Source organism: Spea bombifrons, chromosome 4 (genome assembly GCF_027358695.1).
Source record: "Spea bombifrons isolate aSpeBom1 chromosome 4, aSpeBom1.2.pri, whole genome shotgun sequence".
Taxonomy (NCBI): domain Eukaryota; kingdom Metazoa; phylum Chordata; class Amphibia; order Anura; family Pelobatidae; genus Spea; species Spea bombifrons.
The window spans coordinates 27,249,449-27,271,914 of NC_071090.1; the positions used below are offsets into that span (position 1 = coordinate 27,249,449).

Consider the following 22,466-nt stretch of genomic DNA (forward strand, 5'->3'; position numbering starts at 1 on the left):
TTATTAATAGAAATAATAAAAAAAATAGTTTTACAATTTATGCTACAATCTGGTGTTTTGCAAATATTCCCATTATAGTTTACTTTACAGAGAGGGTGGTAGATTTACACAAATACATGCTCATGCTAACACATACACATAGTAACACACACTTACACACTCATGATAACACACACATTCATGATCACACTTCCATTCACACACTTACACATAAAGTACACATTCATGGTAACACAGACACTTACACATTGATCCTAAGGCACACTTACACATCCCTTACCTCGCCCACTGCTTTCTTCTGGCTGCACATTGTGCAAGCAGCCTTGTTTTTACTGCCGTCATGTAACATTGAGTTACGTGACCCAGTTACATTCATGTCTGCCCAAGTGCCCAGTGATCAGGTGAAATCTTAAAAAAATCATAAAATTATAAATTATAATATTCACCCTTACAAAAAAAGCAGAAACCTATTTTGCAACAACACCTGGATCAGTGTAATCATACATACACTACGTATGATGACATGTTCCTAGGGTGGCAGGGTACACAAGGTACTTTTGAAAGTTGGGTAACAGTTGTCCTGAGATAAAGTTGTCCTGCTTGTAGATTTTTGATAGAAAGGGTTAACGCCAAAAGTTTAAATGGTAGGTATACCTGTACCAGAGTCAGAGAAGCCTTTGTCTTACATTGTCTCCTACCAGAAGTGTTAGAAAACCAAAACAAACCAGAGCGAGAAAGGTAGGACATGGATGAGACAAACAGGAGATCAGAAGGTAGGAGCCAAGATCAGAAACAAGTCCAGAGACAATGCCAGAAACAAAAACCCTCAAATAGCAGTCCACCAGTCCAAGATATCGGGTAAAATATGGGCAAAAATGTCACAGGTGAAGCCGAAGTCAAGAACTAGAGTAGCAGCCCTTCAAGCAGAAGCATCAAAGAGCAACACAGGTAGCCAAGGTCAGGTGCAGACAAATAAAGCAGCACAGAGCAATTAAGGATCCCGGAAGTATACGAAATTGACGTCAGACGCCGACGCAGACAGCAGAAAGATGGCGCAGCACATTTAAAAGGACATCTACGAATGAAGAAACTACTCCTGATGAAGCCTTATACGGCGAAACGCGTTGAGTGACTTTTTTGGACTTTTTTATGTTATTTTACCAGTACTAGTGCTTCTGGTTTTATACATCTTGATTTTATACTTTTAATTCACTATATAGCTGCATCTTACATATGATCCAGCATAGTGTGATTCAAAAATAAATATACTTTTCATCATACTTATGTTGTGGACAGCCACTGTATGACACACTGTGCACTTATGAACATTTAACCTCCGGTTCCATTTGGATTGAGGACCACACAGACAGGACCAGTTTGTGACCAGGAACCACGGATTTATTTATATCTACTTAAGTGTAAGTACACTTCCACCCCTTGCGTGCCCTGCATTTTATACGTTAACACACTATCGGATCCTTTTTTCTTCTTTTTTTGGATATATACTTCCCATGTGGATCCCCATGTGACCATTACTACGCATAGAAATACCAGAAACACTGTGAGTGTAAAACCAGCGACGCGCAGGGAAAACTATACATCTACACTATATATTTTCTTAGTTTTTTCCATTATTATTTTGGATTTTCACTGAATGGAACACATGAGCGCCCCCTAGTGTACCTTGGCAGAGCAATTAAGGGTCAGGTAGGTTGGCAGCAAATGGTAGTGGACTGAAAACATATATAAGGTACTGGACTAGGATTACCTAATAAAACAAGACAAGTAACTATGATACAGCTGTAATTGGTGGAGAACCCTTAAAATAAATCCCAAGAAGAAAGATGATGTAGCAGAGGTGGCTTGGGTTTTGAGCGTTCTTAGTTCTGAAGATTAATACATTACTGCACATCATAGTAACCTAACCACACATCTTTACAGACATAAAAGGACTCAACATAATTGTGTAAAAAATGTTTATTTGGAAAATGTGCTTCACTTTGCAATCGGTTTGAATAGCAATGTTGCATTTCAATTGGTAAAGCTAAAACAGAGTTACCTTCTAAAATAAATCTATTAACAAGTAGTTGAAGGTAACCTTCTGCACATTTGCAGGTCTAGCCCTAGAAGTTCTAAAGCCCAAGGGAATTATATTTCTACTGCTCCCCTCAGGCTCATACATATCGTTCAGACAGTAGTGGTCAAACAAAGAAACTTCTGTACATGCTAATTTCTCTAAAGTTATGACTTCTGAAATTGTTGTTCAAAATTCTTTTAAAAAACACAGATTTGCTTTTCTACTTGCATCCCTACGTAAAGTCAATTAATGTCAGAGGGGCTCACAGTAGTAGGCATCCAGTACAGAGACAAAGATAAATGTTTATATGCCATAAAATAATAAATGCCATACCAGCCGGATCCATATTTAGGCCTGTTCTGGTGGTACAGTTGTGTAGGCAGATCCAGTGGACCAGGCATGGAAAATAGAATCATAGAAAAGGGTCAGAGACAAGCACAAAACAAGATGGAAAGAAAAGAAACAGATGAACAGGTTTAAATAAAAATATATAAACAAGACATACAGGAATTTGCATGCATACTACTGTGGCAGCATGAAAAACATGGAGCCTGACAATATGTTTGTATCTGAATCTCATTTACTCGCCTGTGATAGCACCTATACAGATTTTAACAGAATAAAAGACATAAACTAAAGAGAATCATTAAAAACAACAATTTCAGACTTAAATCTAGTCTTCTGTATCACAGCGTAACAGTTTTAAATACCCATGTATTTTTACAAAAAGTGTGTGTTAAGGAGTTTATCAAGCATAGCATAACCTTTCTGTTAGCCTTTACAATATGTTTCATTTAGCATTAGAGAATTATCTCTATTTTTGGTGATCAAACCAGTTGATTAGCAGCAAATTGAAGCTTGCAGTGATTTCTGGACCAGCGGTCCTTCCCATCAATAAGAAGAAGAGGAGTTTTTTGGAAGTAATCAATAATTCCAGACACAGAGGAGAAAGCCTAGGTGGCAAAAACACACAAATATATTATGGTTAATTGTTGTAGTTATAAATTACTTTATTCTGTATGCATTGTTCTAATCACACCTGGGGCTGCCCATCATCACGAAGGGATTAAAGAAAAAAAAAACACCAAACACATAACAAATAAAAGAATGTAAAAAACTAAATACAATGCATTATTTCAGTGGTACAAAAATGCTATTCATATATGACACAAAATACAAACTTTACTAAGGTTTGAGTTTTAAATGTATGTCCATATTTAGAGAACCGAACCCTCCGTTTATTTGGTGTTGATTGACTCTCCTTGTGCATAAGTGGACAACTCAGAAACTACAACAGGATTTACCCTGTCTCCATCTACAATTGATCTTAGTGGTGTAACTCCAAGACCACGGATGTACTTTTATTTAGTTTTGAAAGGTAGTTTAGCAGTTTGGCAGCAAGTTGTACAAAAGCTAAAGGCAAAACCAATTTCAAAATTCTGCTCATTAACAGCTGTGTTGGTCAGGCCGAGATTGGCTACAACTCTGCACGGCATCGCTCTGCATACTCCCGATCTGCCAGTCCAGCAACAGATTGGGTTCTGTAGTGTGCGGCCACATGCTGGACATGCTTAAGCTTAAAAATATGACCAGCGGCCTGTCACGTTCGGCTGCAGACCGAGCTGATGTCATTAGATGTCTGCTGGTCTTAAAGTACCAGGTCCACCTCGTTATCCCTAGTCTGGCCCTGATGTTGGTGAAGTCTTTTCATCTATTAGGGTATCATGATAGTTTAGAAGGAAAAGAAAAATATTTTGTTTGGTTTGAAATGTTTTCTGCTATTTGTAGGAATCCACAACCAGGAGGTACTATAGTTGTTTTGATTATGTTACAGTCCTTTGCATGCCCTTTCAGGTATTTTCGGCATTTCAACACTTTTCAGACCTTCTATGATTTCATATGCTTTTGTTCTTCCAAATGGCAAATTAAATGTTGTTTGTTATTTCCTTTCATCCAGTTTAAGTTGGTGCATCTAGTAGTAGGCAGTTTGCATGTTATACCACCTGAAGTTGGCAAATGGTAAAGTTCATGCACGATTTCTCAATTGTTTTCTGCATGTACATCCATGTGAAGACAGCCAGAATAAATTTTCTCTACATAGTGCTCACGCACACTGTGGGCTGAACCACATTTGCAAACACCCCCACATCCTTCAAGCATTCTAGTTCTTGCTTTATTCATTTTTCTTTCTGGTTGCAATTGGTCCTTTTCTTGAGACAAAATTCTCAAAAATTCTCAAAAAAGATAAACATCTTTTTTAATGTACACTCCTGCTAAACACAACTGAACGGTGAGCCCTTGATCGCTATAGTTGGATCACTCTGGTTAAGTCATTAGTATTTCAATAAATCTTAACTGTCAGGGTGCATTTAACCCTAGCATAGAATTTTCAGCAATACCCACCACATTGAAATCCAGCTATTGTCTTCTGCCTTCGAATTTGCATAGAAAGCATTTACAGAAAATATCCAACCTGTGACCTATGAGCCTTCTAGACCAGTTTTAATGTGTCTGCCAGCTTGTTGTAGTTTGTTTTTGCAAGTATGCAGTTCACTTGTAGACCTCTATTAGCCATAAAAAATATTGGTATTTTCTGTAACTTCAATAAAATTTCAGAACGCACTTCTTGGTTTTATTTTGTACCACACCATCTCTTTTCCAGCTCTTCAACATGGTGTAAATTTCTGCTGGTATTATATCCTGGCAACTTTCATTTTGTCTCTGCATCATGTGGAGCTCCCTATTGTCTTTTGGCATTTCACACGTACAATTTTGATGTGCGGAGCATTAGATCATCCTCTAGAAGTATTTGTTTCTGCAATGCTTTGGAATTTGATAACATTAAAATCCTACCCTTTATCACATCACCCCGGTCTTGAAACTCAGCTTTTTGTCATTAGGTGTAGCTGTGTGACTTTTATCGAACTGTGTGAAGCCATGATTTTTTTTATAAATCCGCACACAAATATTTGTCTTGAGACTGCAGTATGTGTCAAGCTTTTCAAAGTGTGTTTTTTTACCTTCAGCAAACATTTCCGCAGTTGCAGCCCATGATCTGCAAATATCCCTTGTTTTTTTTTTCTTCAACCAAGCAGATCAGAAAACAAGCGACCTTCTGTTCCCCTGTCCACTTGTCAACTTCAGGTCCAGCAAAAATCACATTCCATCTGCTCTAGCTTTATCAAACATTGCTACTTTTAAAATCCAAATGAGGCACTTCCCTTACAAAAAAAATACCGCATTTTGTCTGAAGTAATACTGCAGTTTTTTGGACATGAAAAACTGCAATACTGCACTTTTACTGCAGTATTACTGCACATTTACTGCAGTTGTACTGCAGTTATTTTTGTACAAATGAAATAAAGCTACAGTACTTTGAAGTACAACTGTAGGTTTGCAATATAAAAAAAAGTGCAGTAAATGTGCAGTAATACTGCAGTAAAAGTGCAGTAAATGTGCAGTAATACTGCAGTAAAAGTGCAGTATTGCAGTTTTTTCATGTCCAAAAAACTGCAGTATTACTTCAGAAAAACTGCAGTAATTTTTCGTAAGGGTTGTTTTCCATATCCAACCATCCTGACACCATATAAAGATCAATTTTGTTTCTCATGCCATAACTATAGACCAACACAGATACAACTACATTTCATTGACTGACTCTTCAGTCCCCCCCAACTACATATATATTATGGATGATTGTCTTTGGTGCCATAACAATGACATCAACAAAACTGGGTATTATAATCATTACAATACCCACCAGGCTAATTCATTACAGTGTCTTTTATAAAGTTTATGCTATATGATGAGCAATTGTCAATTTCCCATCAAGTATGTATTTATTTCAGAACCAAACACTATCTACTATACAGAAAGGGTATTTTATACCTATTTGTGCAATAAAAAGATGAACATTTTTGCATAGTACTAGTAATGACTAGTAATTCTGAAATTATGTAATATAATAGTCTGTGGAGGTATAAAGTGTCCTAAAGTTGCCCCAAAGTTTTTTAAAGTTTGATCTAACAATCAGGTGTGTCTCGTGTTCCAAAAAATAATATGTTGGTCTTTTAAAAACTCCTAGAACAATTTCTGTGTAATTCAATATTAAAATAAAGTAAAATAAATTATTTAAAAAAAGGATGACAGTACCTCTTGCCCTCCAGATCCTAAGAAGTATACATTATCTTGTTGATTAAAGCGGATTCGAACATTATACACTTTGTCCTTGTATAAGACCATAAGCACATATGGTTGTGTTGTCGTTAACTGGGAACAGTCTCTCACCAGAAAGGTACCATCCTGTACAAGAAATAGAGACAACATAAGAAAGTGAAAATAATTGAATGCCTTGGGGTCTTAAATGAGGTAAAAAACCTGTTTTTAATATTTAGGGAAGATCTTATTTTGTATAAAAAAAATTTGTTGGCATACAAAACCTAGAAACCATAGTGAAATGTAACATGAGTTGTGGGTATATAGATAGAATGGTTCACAAAATAGAAGGTGCTGAAATGTTATTGAGCAGATGACACAGACTTTTGTATAAAAAGGCATGGTTGGATGAGCTTGGTGTGGAAGAACTTGACTGGCTCACACAGTCCTGACCTCAACCCCATCAAACACTTTTGGAATGAACTGGAACAGGGAACAGAACTGAACTTCTCATCCAACATCAGTGCCTGACGTCACAAATGCTCTACTGGACGAATGGACAACAATTCCCAAGTAAACACTCCAAAATCAAGTGGAAAGCCTTCGCAGAAGAGTGGAAGCTCTAAGTTATAGCTACAAAGGGTGTGTGTGTGTGTGTGGGGGGGTGACGACATATTAATGTCTAAGTATTTAGAATGCAATCTTGGTGTAACAATCCGGTGTCCCAATACTTTTGTATTGTATATATATATTTGCATCTCAGACTATAGGTGCACAGATCACAAGCAATGCATCTAAAATCATTAACCATATTTTACTTTAAAACATTTTACACTTTTTGAATTGCCAAGTTGCATTCATTAGGACCAAGTGTCTGTGTGAGCAACTTATTTTTAGTGAGTGGATTGTGTTGGCAGGAAATTGTGGGAAGAGGAGTGTCATTATGGCATTGGTACAGGTATGGGCGGAGGAGCAGGACATGACATACCATAGTAGGGTGTCTCTGCCTAGGCCATAAGGGGGAGAACCCTCCTAACCTCAGATATATTTGGAAATGAAAAGCTGATTAATTAATATTGTTGGATTGTTATTATCTTTCTTCCAATAAAGAAAACACATGCCCATCACCGTATAGAAGCTTCCTACAGGAGGTATCTCAGTTGGATACCTAGAACCACACAGGTCCACCACATTGAATGGCTGACTCCTGCCGCTCACTCAATTCTGGCCTAGACATATACTACACTGGAGCTATCTCCAAGGTGGTAGGTTATACTGATATAAGCAGTGGACCAGCCTCATTATCACCTGTTTAGAATGGGATACATTCAACATCAGATATACAAACACATCTGGCTTTATTCTCTTCAATTTGTATTATATTTTTTAATTAGGTCTAGGTAATGCTAAATTCTGCTTCAGCTGTTAAAAATCAGAATAACATTGTTTTCAGAAGAAAAACATCAATTATAGTTTTTGTTTATACAGGCTCACTAGACCTAATTAAATAATACAATGCAAAGTCACAACTTAATAGAAAATTCGAATGGATTAGAAATAAGCAATATTAATAAGCACTATATATGCGTGTTACCTGATTAACTGACTTAAGAGCTCTCTCAGCTTCTTGTCTTGAAATGCTGCCAGAATACCACTGATACTGGAACAGACTCTAAAACACAAGAACATATGCCTTAATAATATGGAAACAGACTTGAGTATAATAGAAGATTATGATTATGATTATCAACAGAAAACAGATCATTGTACTACTGTACAAGCATTGTATATGATTTATGTATTTCCAGACAAGAGGTATGAATATGATTAAAACATTAATCAAAAGTACTGAGGTATTTTTCACTGAAAATGTGAGGTTTGCCAATTTCTTTTATTTCTACATTATCAAAAAAAGGCATCTAAATCAAGATTCATAGCTCTTCAAAATATGTTCAAGAAATGCTGCACAAATCACCCCTACACATGTAGGCGTCTGTAGAATACATAAGACATATGGTCTTTGTGGTTTTCTTCTCTCACCTCTCACACAGTTTTTTTTGTCTCTTATATATTGTCTCCCAAGTATTATCTTTTTATTCACTTCCATTCTATTTTTTTAGCCTCTTTCCCCAGGGGCATACCAAGGTGAGCATATCCAACACACGTACTCCACTGTAATAGTGCAACAGCTCACACAGAAATTGTATGGCATTAGCATTTGTTGTTAGCGTAAGGTGGTAGACTTTGTGTAAATCTATGATGTTAGTGTGTGTATGGACATAGAGTGTTATTATCATGTGGTTGTTAGTGGATAGTGTTAGAACATTTATGTGAACATTTGGTTTTAGAGTGTGTGTGTTGGGACTGCTTGCATCACTTAAGAAGATCTCTGCTCTTTGCTTACCTTGAGGTAGGGTTCATGAGCGCCACCATAGTCTGTTTCTGTCGGTGGAGTGTGTGGTCTAGTTACCGGAGATTTTGGTGTGCCCCCAAGCTTCAGTTGGTTAGTTATCATCAGCTCCCACTGACTTATCTCATTTGTTGCTGCTTATGCCTTTTTATTATTGGATTATACTACTGAATTAAAGTATTTTTGCTGTTATCAAGAAGATTCTGATGCTTTATTTTCTGGGATCTTGCCAAGCTCCACGTTATTGAATTGGAGCCTTCTTTGTGAGTTGAACCAATCACGTTTTATTACACTTATTTTTAAACAGCAATATTACACTGTGTATTTTTCTATTTTCTATTACATACTTATTTATACACTGGGTATTTTCATGAACCAGCGCAGATTTGAAGGGAAGTAACATCCGGATGACCACGTTTGTTCAGTTTGAGAGTTTTTCAATAACAACATTAATATGATTAAGCCTGCAAACGGTGAAACGTGTTGTGGATAAAGCATTAAGGACATTCTATCCCAAGTCGTAGAACTGTGTGCTCTATACACAGATGGCTTGAATGACTTGGGAGCAGGGATCCAGGTTACCCATTGTATTTAAATTGGGGACACAGGTTGAGATAGGTTTGGAGTATCTTTTTTTATCTTACACAGTGTTTTTACTGTTAGACATTATTTGATAATTTTTAGCGCACATATTCACTTTCCTATTAATATAACTGAGTGAGCCAAACACTTGAACTGGTCTGACTTCACAAGAGTGCAGAAATGTGAGCAGAAGTCTTGCTAGCTTTAACTCTGTACATGCAAGGATTATGCTTATACTACAGGCAAGTCCAGCTTGGCTTACACATGGGTCAACAAACAAAGACCTGGTTTGGCTCATTATTTGCCATCAGTCAGCTCATCTTACCTGTATGTTATTCACAGAATTACATATCTAGATTCACATAGACATTGATTCAATAAGAATACACATACCTCATTTTCGGTTTGATTTTGTTGTGGTTTACATTTGCTAGGAATTGGGACTGGTGGTCTGCCATCATAAGACATTTCTGAAAAATATGAATATCTTGAAAATAGCAGACAGTATTTATGAGAAAAAAATAACAAGAAATAAGAAAAGTACGTATGCGTGCATGTGCACATATATTTTGCATTAAATTTATCAAGTTCCCATGCCAATGTCACCTGTAAAAGTAACAAAAATTCTTATTTACTCCAAAGATAATTGTTATCAACCAATCTGACAGTGTACTTCAAGTTTTAAGTTACCAGACTAAAAAAAAACACAAAAAGCACCTCTTTAGCAGAAGCGCTGCCTTTATAAAACAAAAAAAATAATTAAAAAATCCCCAGACACCATTGCTGGATCCTGATTACCATTTTCATTCTTGTGTGTTTCAGCATCAGACACAATTGCCTATGCATTCATGCCCTGCATCTGCCTGGGATCTATGGACTTCTTTGCTGCACTTAGAGACCCGCATAAGGCTATCCCATTTATCCTTTCACCTGTACTCCCCATGCTTGCTCTACATCATTAATGATGTGGCATAGTTAGATGACAAACACACCTATCTGATCTGCTTGATATCACATGACCAATCTGGAAGTATCTTCTCTGGTTAACAGAACAGAATTTGACAACAGAAAAGAACCATTTGAGCCACCTAGTATGTGCATTTCCTGCTGTAAAAACATAAAACTTCATGCCTATCAAATGCATGTTTAACCCCTTAAGGACAATGGGCGGTCCCTAAACCCATTGAAAACAATGCATTTTCAGCCCGTACATGTACGGGCTTTGCCATTAAGGGGTTAAATTCTGTTGATCCATTAACTTCTCCCGCGGCTGTTCCAGTCACCCACCATCCTCTCGGTAAAGAGTGGGAAATAGGGTTGATGTGAGCAATCGACCTTTGTAAACCCATATAGTCAATTAAAAATTATATACTGTATTAGAATGAAAAAAATCTATTTACCTGTTTTATAAGAAGACTGCTTTCCATTTCCTAGTGTCTGCACTAAACGTGCTGGAGAGGAGCTGTTACGAAAATTCTTAACAAAGTTAAAAATTGTTTTCTGGTAGGTAATGTGTTAAAAACATTATACAGTTAGTTTTTATTCCTTTAGCAATAATTGAGACAATCTTTCACTAATTAGTAATTAGACCCTTTTTTAACAATTATGACATTTTAATTAGTTTGTAAGATATATAATTTGTCAAAAATTGCAGTTCCTCCCTGAATGAACATGTACTAATGACATATATTTTTAATTACAAAAAATGTGTTTAATAAGTTGATGTTATCCTGTTTTCACATATACTCTGATGATTTAACTATTGCTTCACCTAGCCTACCTTGTTCAACTAGTTTTGATTTCTCCTCTGCCCCTTTTGACCTTCCATTTGTCTCAATTACCTATATACTTCTTTTAGAATGTAAGCTCATGAGCTGTGCCTTTATAACCCCAACATATGGACAGTGTTATGGAGGTCTGTGCTAGCACTGGCTCTCTCCAGTAACAATTTGCACTTTAATAGCTATGTTTATTAGACATGCTTGGTGTGTTACCGTCTGCCAGAACTGTAGTTTAAAATATCATCGTTGACTGTTGAGATAAGTCCCTTCTGACACATCATCCAAATCTCAGACATACAAATGTGAAATATTGCTCAATATAGCATACCTGTCTTTAAAAGGCAAAGTGACAGATCCAGAGGATTTATTTCTTTGTGATATTAGAGGGAAGGTGTTTGAAGAAAAACGAGATGAACTTTGGAGTCTTTGGAGATCTGTTACACACAAAACACAATTCTCAAAAATACAAAAAATAAAACAATATTTTTAAATTGCAAGATATTCGGAGTTGTTACTTACAGTTTTATTTGTATTATATACAATTAATCCCGATGCTTAATTATGTGTTCTTAATACTGAACTAAAAAGACGTAATCACAAAACATCCAGAAAAAAGCTTCTTTTTTAGAACACACGTTATTATACATAATTTATGCCCTTAGATGCATTAAAATATCCTCACACACACACAAACTCAGGCACTCTCACACACACAGAGACTCAGGCAGTCTCTCTCCCTCACACACAGACTCAGGCAGTCTCTCTCTCACACACAGACTCAGGCAGTCTCTCTCCCTCACACACAGACTCAGGCAGTCTCTCTCTCACACACAGACTCAGGCAGTTTCTCTCCCTCACACACAGACTCAGGCAGTCTCTCTCCCTCACACACAGACTCAGGCAGTCTCTCTCCCTCACACACAGACTCAGGCAGTCTCTCTCTCACACACAGACTCAGGCAGTCACACACACTCACACAGACTCAGACAGTCTCTCTCTCACACACACTTAGGCAGTCACACATAAATAAGTAAAATTCACTGTAAAAATTTGCTAAAGCTGTTTAGTATTTTTTTTACAAATCTATGATGCCTCTTTGATGTTTTATCAATTGCATTTGTCACATAAAAAAATCCCAATCAATAATCTAAAATGCACCAGTGCATACATTTAATTACCATTAATTAATGCTAATTACCATTATATTAATAACACATATTATATATTTATAATATATACAATTTATACATTTAACATTAATAATAAACATTAATAATAAAGAAAACATAAGCAAAATATTACCAGAGTAATACCAGTGTTCAACTGTTTCTGGACCACACAAAATGTACCCTGTTACATCCCCCGGATCCGCCCATGGGGGCACTTTAGATTTTATAACATGGAAGCCACAGTTGAGAATGTGCAGGAAATTTTATTAATATAAATATTAATATTTTTTTTTTTTCTCTTTTTTTTTTTGTTTCTTACTACAAGGCTAATTACCATTATCTGGAGATAATATAGCCAATACAATCACATGGAGGTGTGGACTTGATTCGTACTAGATTTTTCTATTTGATTATTGCTGTCGAGTTCAGTATTTTGAGCACATAATTAAATACCAGTATTAACAGTTCATGCGTATTTTTCTTTGGGATTTATGGGAATTTTACGCCACCCCTCCCTCAATCATTGTCCCCTTCACTACTGCACTACTTTTGTTGCTTGCCCTTTTATATGTATACTCACATCTGTAACAACTTTTTGTTTACATCCTATCCATTTCCTTTATGATCTTCACCTAAGACTCTAATTTTTTTTTACATACAATGCACCCTTTCCTAGTCAAGACCCAACTTATCTCCTCTTTATTCTAATACAACATATATCACAACTAAGACATACATACAGTGTTGCTTTCACATACCATCATTATTCACCTAGAAACAAACAAAACACTATGAATGTCTGAAGGGTAAAAAATGGTAACAAGTATACAAACATTAAAGTAACTAGTAGATGGAAACTTTCTCTTAAATTGCTATACAATATTTTTTTTACTTTTTGCATCTAAACTGCTTGTTGCTTCTAAACAGTGTATTGTTGATCCCAATAGACATAGTTTATATCTTCTCACTTTGTGTTGGACCCTCTACAGTCTGGTGTCCATTCCAGTCACTCCATGGAACTGCTCTAATCAAGGTGGTCAACGATCAATGATCCATCATCAAGACAATGATGTCAGTGTTTTCTTCACATGACTTCTCTAATTGTCCTTTATGCACAAAGCTAGGGCCTATATGTGTGTGTGATGATCTCTAAGTCTACTTGGCAGGAGTGTGTGCCATCAAAACAAAAAGCTTTACTCTCTTCAACATCGATGCTTTAAATAAGACAATGTAACTGAATAAATTATGTATAAGAATGTAACTATAGTATTAGTTACTTACAGAAGGCAATACGTCATTGGCTGTCAAGTTATTCCTAAAATATGCAAAACGCTGGTTAATAACCTTATTTTTCCTACGCAATGGACAATGGTAATTGTGATGCTTTACAAATCAGTAAGGAGCTATAGAAATATTTGTAATGTAAATGCTTTTCTAAATATCAGTTTGGCGAGATCCATCCTCTTTCTATATTGTCTCATCGTTTTCCATTAATTTGTAAAACATTCTGCACAACTGCTTGGCTCCACCACTGGCTAATAGCGTGTTAACCATGCTCCGCGGGAAGGTGTGCCATTGATACAGGCAGCTGGCACTAGTTAAAATTGCGGGCCCTTTGAGAATCACTGACTTCTACACATGATCCTTGTTACAATCAAATCCTCCTTACAATACAGTTCATCACCTTCTGTGTTATTGTACTGCAACATCAATTGTAAGCTCTCATGTGTCAGTATGTCTTAACATGTGTTAATGATATTATATATTTTGTATATTAGCAATTTTCACTCTTCCATATTATACTTTATTACCTTGGAAAAGGAGGTTTTGTTCCAACAGTATGATTGCTTCTTTCAGCTGGTATTGTGTTTTTTCGCAGCTGGTCTGGTGATTCCTCTGTTCTCTGTTGTCTGAATCATAGAATACATTAATTCTACATTAGTAGCAACAAATTCTAAAAAGGTCACATATATAACTACTGTACTTTTAGTCAGCCTCTTAAAAACACTTACGAGTAGAAGCATTGCAATTTTACCTTTCACTTTTATTATTTTTTAATATTTTTTAAATCAAATTATTTTATTATATATATATATATATATATATATATATATATAATGACTCTGATTATAAGACGACCCCCCAAAATTTCAATATCAATTTAGGAAAAAAAGAAAAAGCCTGAATATAACACTACCCTATAAGAAAAAAAAGTTACTGGTAAATATTAATTCATATGTAAACTATTTTTTCATATTTAATAAAAACTATGATTGAAAAAAAATGTTTTTTGTTTTTATTTCCTTTTTATATATATATAATACTTTTCACACTTTTTTCACTAAAGATCTAAGGGGTCTCTTTATGATGTCATATTTATAATTTTTTAATTTTATTTTGCTTAAGTTTTTTTTACTATTTTTAAAATATTTAAATGTTTTAATGTTTTTTTTCAAGAGAAAGGGGAACTCTTTTCACTTTGATCCTGCAGAGGGGCTCATTAGAGCTCATTATTTTCCAATGGTGCCAGCCTTTTCCTGCAGTACTATATTTAATGTTCAAAGAAAACTTTTTCCCATAGGACTTCTCTTGAAAATGCATACAATATTGTTTTTCGATGTGCAGTGATAACGATAAATAATTGATTTAGCCCTTAAATGAACTAATTCTCTTACCTTGAAGTTTCCATGAAAACCTGATAAAGTGAAACAAAAAAGGCATGTAATACACAAGTTATTCTCTTTCTCCCTCAATTTTAACTAGCCATTTACCCAATTTGTATTTCTCATAGATCACTACTAAACCAATTGACTCACTTAGCATGAACACATGGCTCCATAAATGCAAGCATGTAAAAGAACATACTGTACATTTTGTCTTGAATCCCAGTTTACAACAGTATTTTTAAATTCTGAAGTACCACTTTTAGTTCTTGCATATTTTGCAGATGTTTTAGAAAATTTCTTGTTATGATATATTGTCTAAAAGGAGACCATAATAGAAGGAAATAACCTTTTCTAATTCATATAATAACTTATAAAATAATTATGAAATTGATTTAAAAAATGTACCTTTACTTTGCTGGATATTCCTTTCCCTGAAGAAATTTGAAACAATAACAATCACAATCTTAATAATATGCATTAACTAAAACACACATATTTGATTTGATCAACATAGAAAAGTAATACAAAGTCATAGAGGCCTCTGAGGGCCCAAAAGATTATGTGACTACATATTTTTCATTGTGCCTTCTTCTAAAGACTCTTTCAAGACAGTGCACCCCCAGTAGTTTTGTGCTCTAGGCTGGCACCTGCCTTGCCTATAGGTAGTGCCAATGCTGAAGGGCCTCTATAAAGTGGGGCCCCTGGGTAACTTCTCAGTGTGCCCATACGGCACTAGAGAGAGGACATGACAAAAACAAAATATATACATAAAAATATGTACAATACATAAATACATAAAGCCAGTGGCGGAACTACCGGGGTCAGGGGGGCTCAAGGGGTGCCGAGCGGTTGCTGAAAACGACCGCTTGGCAACTCTTGGGCCCCCCTGGCTGACAGAAATCCAGGATGCCTCTGCTCCCCGCCGCTGCCGCTGTCGCTTGCCTCAGCGCTGCCCAGAGTGCAGTGTTGGGAGCGTGAGGCGTTTGTCTCGGGTGCCGGAGCTTCACACTGAGCACCGGCATATGACGTCATATACCGGCGCTCAGCAGTGAAGCGCCGGCACCCAAGACAAATGCCTCACGCTCCCAACACAGTAAGTGACGGTAAGTGACCTACAAAGGGGGGGTAGAGAGGGAGTGGGTAGATCGTGAGAAGGGGGGGTAGGGAGGGAGTGGGCAGATCGTGAGAAGGGGGTAGGGAGGGAGTGGGTAGATCGTGAGAAGGGGGGAAGGGGGGGTAGGGAGGGAGAGGGTAGATCGTGAGAAAGGGGGGGTAGGGAGGGAGAGGGTAGATCGTGAGAAGGGGGTAGGGAGGGAGAGGGTAGATCGTGAGAAGGGGGTAGGGAGGGAGAGGGTAGATTGTGAGAAGGGGGTAGGGAGGGAGAGGGGAGACTGTGAGAAGGGGGAGGGAGAGGGGAGACTGTGAGAAGGGGGTAGGGAGGGAGAGGATAGATCATGAGAACGGGGGTTAGGGAGGGAGAGGGGAGATTGTGAGAAGGAGGTAGGGAGGGAGAGGGTAGATCGTGAGAAGGGGGTTAGGGAGGGAGAGGGGAGATCGTGAGAAGGGGGGGTAGGGAGGGAGAGGGTAGATAGTGAGAAAGGGATAGATGGGTTGGGGGTGGGGGGGGGCCCTTAACAGATTCTCGCACCGGGGCCCTGAGGTTTCTAGTTACGCCCCTGCATAAAGGGATTTAACAAAGTATAGGAGAGATGTTTGCCTTAAAGGAAGAGATATGTTAGAATAAGAAGTCATAAACTAGAACTAGAGGGATAGAGGCATAGATGTAATGTAAGGACAGACAGAGAAAAAGAACAGCCCATTAGAGAAAACAGAAGCATCTGGGAGAAACTTTGGGATAAGTCAAGCTAATGAGCCCACAGTAATCAATGACAAGAGTAGAAGGAAAATAAAAGTGACCTCCTCTAAATTTTATAATAAATAATAAAGAAACCTGCTGCTTAGTCCAAGACCAATTAGCAGCTTCTCTGAAGGTATAAGAAAAGTTAAATTTCTTGCTGCTTCCTAACTAGAAAAAAGGTAAAATCACACTGGTAAGTATGCTTGAAATAATGGCTGAATACTGCTAACAGAAAGATTAGCAGCTTCTCAACCTATCGAAAAAAAAGTAAAATTAGAATTTACTCAATTGCTCCTTGGATTAGACAGTTTAAGAGTAAAGATGTGGCTTTTCCACGTTTGAATGGGAACTCTGGCTCAAACAGATTTTCGCTGTTGAACATACATAAATGTCCGGTGTCTTTATGAACAGATCAAATACTCCAGTATAGAAATATAACTATTAGTAAAATCCATCATAATAGTTTGTATAGAAATAAAAATCATCTTACTTACTGCATTAAATGTCAAGTTCCTTGATGTTAATGTGAAGGGCACTTTAAAATAGAAACCTGTTGGTTACATAAAATACATACCAGCAACAGCACCACTGTTTCCAGGATTTGATGATCCAGGGAATGGAATCGGTGGCTTGGTACGTCTGTCTACACTAGGAGCAAAGGCTAAAAAAAAAAGAAGTGAATATTGTGATGCCTAAATTCGCTACAATACTAAAGAACCAGATGTTTTTAATCAACTATAATTATACTTACGTTTGGACAGTTTGTTGCTATAGTTATCGTCTGGGATTGATGAACGTGTATATCCTGAAAACTGAATATGTTGTAAAAAATGTAACATTTAAATTGTAGAATTCAGAGGACACTATAAATGAGATAAATATAAAACAAAAAAATTTACTTTAAGACAAAATAATATTGGAACACAATACAGGAAGCATTTGGTTTGGTTCAAGTGACACCAACAGAAAGAGTTCAGCAATCATATACATTTTGTTCCAATACCCATGTTATATTCTCAGAATACACCTTACATACAGATACATTAAGCAGTACTTCTACTTTTTCTTATATTCTGGAAATATATGTAATGTAAAACCAGGGAATAAAAACAGTTAGTAATGCCAATTCCTGCCTATATCATGCAGACAACCAAAAAAGAATGTGCTCCTGTGTTACATAACTATGAACATTAAATTATTAGAGCTACAAAGTAAATTTTACATTAAAAAAATATATAAATATTTCACAAAATATAATAAAGTTTCTGCTTCCAGTTCATATTATTTAAGTGATCTCCTGGTCCCACACACTAGTGGTACTAGGTATATTCATCATAAACACCCCTAATTAACTTTAAAAAAAAAGAGGCATGGAGAAATAGAAATCCAACTTTTTGCTTCATATCAAGTTCATGAAAAAATAATAACTATACATTGCACGTAGTGTATAAAAGTTAGAGAAATCATTTATTTGTTCAACTCTGTTGGCCCATCTCCCTTGGCATGCCCATTGGTGTTTATTCACTAAAGCAGGCCTTGGCAGGAGACTCCATCCCTAGAACACTACAACACAACTAAATCAATGAGATCTCCTGGAAGCCTCCTCACCCATTGATTATTCATTATCCAGGCCCAAACAACCTATTTTTGCAGGCGAAGCTCATTCAGATGGGCCTTCTTCATACAGTGAGTAGAAGCCACAATGTCCTGCGGATTCTCCTGTCAATTCCCACTTTTAGCCAATAAGCCACATTATGTAGAATCCTTTGGCAGGAGACACTCTTCTTAACTTATGGAAAGCTATTCATAATATAAGGAACCTGGCATTTGCACTGTTTATATTTATTTTTATTACTTATTTATTATTTTTACTTTTATTTGTTACTATTACCTCAATGTGTTCCATTGGCCAATTGCCATATCCATGAGTTTACGTACATTGTGCTGGGAGCTTTGCTAACAAGTCATGTGCAACTAAGAAAGTGTATTGTTGATATAAATAAGCAATGGAAAATATAATATAAAGAGTTTTTTGTCAAACGTGCTAATGCCAACATTTTGGCGCAGCAGGGTCTTCATCAAGGTACAATTGAAGGCTGGTTTGGTAATTCTAGTTTTTATATTTTAATGCGTATATAGTATTATTTCATTATAATAAACATGATTAAAAAATACTCTTAATGAACATTTACTTCCATAGTAGTTTTGTTCTTGTTTTTATAACGTTTACTGTCTGTTGTAATATGCATTTGTATTTTTTGCAGAAAGGCATACCTTACATGCTTTCAGTGCATTAACTAAGGCTGCTAAAGCTGTTGTAAAAGTGTCACACCAAGTGAATTTTCTAATACTGTATTATAATTGATATATTATGTAAACCAATACTATATTTACTTGATCACAAGTCACCCCACTATCTGGTCTATATATAATGCATATATAATAATCACCATGCCTATTCTACATGACTGCTGTCTGTGTCACCAAAAACTGCCACCTACATCATGAAAACAGCCCTCATATTCCCTTACTGATGCTTGCTTGCAATCTGAAGACTAGTTTGTAGAGAGGAGCAGTGAGAATCACAGATGCAATCTGAAGACTGGTCCTTAGAGGGAGGCAGAGGGAACCACAACTGCAGCTCCCTGAGACTGGAGAGGTAATTACTGCAGTCAATTCAGTAGAACCAGAAGTAGCAAAGGTAACATTTTTGGAGAAACTCTTACAGCAGGGACGTTTTAAAGCTGCTTCAAACTATTGTTGCAGTAGTTGCAATAAACGCAAAGGATTGATGATCCATTCCAAGTTAAACAAGTAAAAGAAGGCAGTGTGGTGAAAAACAATCAGAGGTGTCTGTGATGTATGAAGAAATATAACACTAAATCTTACTAAAGCTGCATCTAAGACTGCCCTGAGCAGTGCACTTTGAGAAGGTTAACTTACTTAACGTGGATCCATAAATAATGTTGTAAAATTGGTTTTATCATTTTCCATGATTTTCTGTGTTATTTCCACTTTGCTATCTTAGAGAAGGGTATCCCAGCTGGGTCCTCTGTTGTATTAAGACTTAAAACCTTTGTCTTTAGAACAGATTTCTAGTAGATCCGCTTCATTTTGCTAATCTTTTGAATATGTAAAATCCCTTACCATTATATCTGGTGAATTTAGTAAGGATTTAGGGGAGAATAGTAGTCTTCCACCATCCCAGATACAAATAGCTATACCCCTAGTTTGCTCATATAATTCTCCTTTAAATAGAAACAAAAACGAATGAGGACAATTTCAAAACAAAAACGAATGAGGACAATTTCAAGTACAGAAAAAATATACTGAATGTGTTTTACAGCAAAAATACATAGACACAGCCAGAAACACTATACCATACACAATGATATCTCAGCTCCTTCATAAAGATGTAGGGGTATGGAGCATTTTCTAATAAGAGGAGGACTGCTCTACATTCTATCAGAATCCCATTGCTTTGAATGGGGTCCATGGACCTGAATGTCTGTGCCTCCTATAGGTTATTTTAAGAAAATGTTGAACTTGAAATATACCTACTTTATATATAAACTTGCATTTGATGGACTGTATGAGTGTTTGTAAATACATTTTATACAAATAATCCAGTATTACCAAGCACATTGAATATTTGAAAAGATTACTTACTCTGCTACCATGAAATGTGTTAAATGTTGAACGTCCAGGGTCGGTTTTTACAGGAGTTTCGGGTGGAGTTTGAATACTAGCTGGTACTCTATCTAAAAAAGATATGAATGTAAAATGGGATATAATCAAAATAAAATAATGATGTGTTGAAATAATAGGATAGAGTACTAATTCGCTTCTATTCTTTTTTGACAAACAATCTGTACATTTCTCAAGAGCTTATCAGATTTTTTTTCAATATTTTTTTAAATATAGTCTATTAGAGCAATTCTTGGTTTAGATTTTTTTTTAATGTTATCATCAGTACACTTGTACAGCACACGCATTTGCTATAGGTATTCCTCATTAGAGATTTGAGGGAAATCGGGTTGGGCTTTTTCTGATCTGCTTGTGGCCTTAGTGGCCTGGAGTTTTGCATCACTTAATTAACACATACTCATTTATTAAATATTAATTACCGGTATTTATCCTGAAATTGGAAATGTTCTATGTATTTGGTTAATTTAGATATATTTAAACAATTGGTCCAGTATAAGAAGAATAATATGCATGACAATATTGATTATGACAATTCATATGCATTGATCCATCAGAGTAAGGAACATAAGCTACAGCTGTAGGGCAGTGGGCAGGCACTGGCAGATAGGCACATGATATGGGATTGAATTTCCCCCCAAATTAGACCTTCGCTCTGGGCTGGCAGTGCTTGTAGTAGTGGTGACACCGGTGGTGATTGTGATGGCACTGGTGGTAGTTTTAGTTTACAAGCAATCTTCATATTTTGATCCCACCAAGGCACCGGCACATGATCCCTCAGTGAGCCCTGGTAGACTCCATAGACTGCATTAAAAGGCCAAATCCCGCAGTTCTGTGTCTTGAAGGCACTGCAGGCCTTTTAATGTGGTCAAGATGCCAGTTTTGGGAATGACCATTGAATGAGGGAAAAATATGACAATATCCTAAAAACAGAATTGTAATACACAAAATCACACCCATCTTTTCTTTTTTTAATAATGTACATACATGTAAGCTATATGCAGCTCTATATGCTATATGCAGCTCAAACAATTCCAGTTCCAAATTGTGTTCCAGTTATGTTCAACTCTGAAACACAAACAGGTTGGATATTTTGCAGAGAGAGCAAGTAAACACTAATTGTGTTCTTTCCTACTCTAATGTAGACTGTTTGAAGACATCATATCTGGAGAAGCTGGATTTTTGCTTTTCTGTCCCATATAGGATCTACTCTCAATTTGACTCATTTCTGATATAATACCAACCCCCTGATCTCATCAAAAACAAAGTTAGAGATAACTTTTCCCTATACAACAGCAGATGCGTTGGACTAATCCTTGCCATTTTACTGGCACCCAAAACTTAAAATTTATGGGTGTGGCTCACTAGGGACATTGAAAGTCTGTTTTAAGTGAATTTATCTCTTTTAGATTTCATCCTCCATCGGGATCTGCATTCTTGGGAGGCCCCTAATCTTTTGTGGTATGGGTGCACCAATACCCTCAAGATGAACCTCCTCCTGAGGCTGCTTTATTCCCAATATATATACCAAAATATTTTCTAAAGGGCTAAAATTGTCTGTCATTTCATTTATTTGATGGGGCATGACTATAATTGTACCACACTATACCTTCTCTTCTTAAACACAAAGAGGGTTCTGGCTTCTGTTCATTACACTCTTCCTTTTTGTATATTTTGCAAAAACTCCTCAATAAACTTTAATTTAAAAAAAAAAAGTTAAGACAAACCATATTGCTAACAAACTAAACAAAAAGTCACACAAAATTATATTGTCTGGACATGTTACCTTACCTGCGGTCCCGGCGGTCCCGGCGGTTCCGGCGTTGCCACGAGCAGGGGAGCCGAGACGCAGCCCGCGCGTTCAGCCCCCTGCTCGCGGGAAGACGCGATGTGGTCCGTCTAGCCGTTAGACGCGCGCCCCCGTGTGGTGATCTGTAGTTAGACGGGGCGCGCGTCTCTGCAGCATGAGAGCCGTTCGCGCATGCGCGAACGGCTATCTCATGAATATTCATGCCGCGTCTTAAAGGGGTATTTATCTTTTTTCCTCCTCCCCCTAATTTAGG

General features: G+C 36.8%; 1 protein-coding gene and 2 long non-coding RNA genes across 3 annotated transcripts; all 3 read right to left on the minus strand.

The window, feature by feature from the left end:
- Positions 1-2,822: 2,822 nt before the first annotated feature.
- LOC128491135 (lymphocyte cytosolic protein 2-like) lies at positions 2,823-11,436 on the minus strand. The gene is made up of 6 exons (XM_053463344.1): positions 11,334-11,436; positions 10,625-10,686; positions 9,618-9,694; positions 7,827-7,904; positions 6,230-6,379; positions 2,823-3,030 (listed from the first exon to the last, which is right to left on the minus strand). The coding sequence occupies exons 3-6, from the start codon at positions 9,690-9,692 to the stop codon at positions 2,905-2,907; spliced, it is 429 nt and encodes a 142-aa protein (XP_053319319.1). The 5' UTR covers positions 9,693-9,694; positions 10,625-10,686; positions 11,334-11,436; the 3' UTR covers positions 2,823-2,904.
- A 2,011-nt stretch (positions 11,437-13,447) lies between these two features.
- LOC128491144 (uncharacterized) lies at positions 13,448-14,871 on the minus strand. The gene is made up of 3 exons (XR_008354014.1): positions 14,850-14,871; positions 13,986-14,084; positions 13,448-13,489 (listed from the first exon to the last, which is right to left on the minus strand). It is a non-coding gene; the product is annotated as an uncharacterized LOC128491144 (long non-coding RNA).
- Positions 14,872-17,290: 2,419 nt separating this feature from the next.
- On the minus strand, positions 17,291-20,406 carry LOC128491143 (uncharacterized). Its single transcript, XR_008354013.1, has 3 exons — positions 20,368-20,406; positions 17,450-17,510; positions 17,291-17,359 (listed from the first exon to the last, which is right to left on the minus strand). It is a non-coding gene; the product is annotated as an uncharacterized LOC128491143 (long non-coding RNA).
- Positions 20,407-22,466: the final 2,060 nt, after the last annotated feature.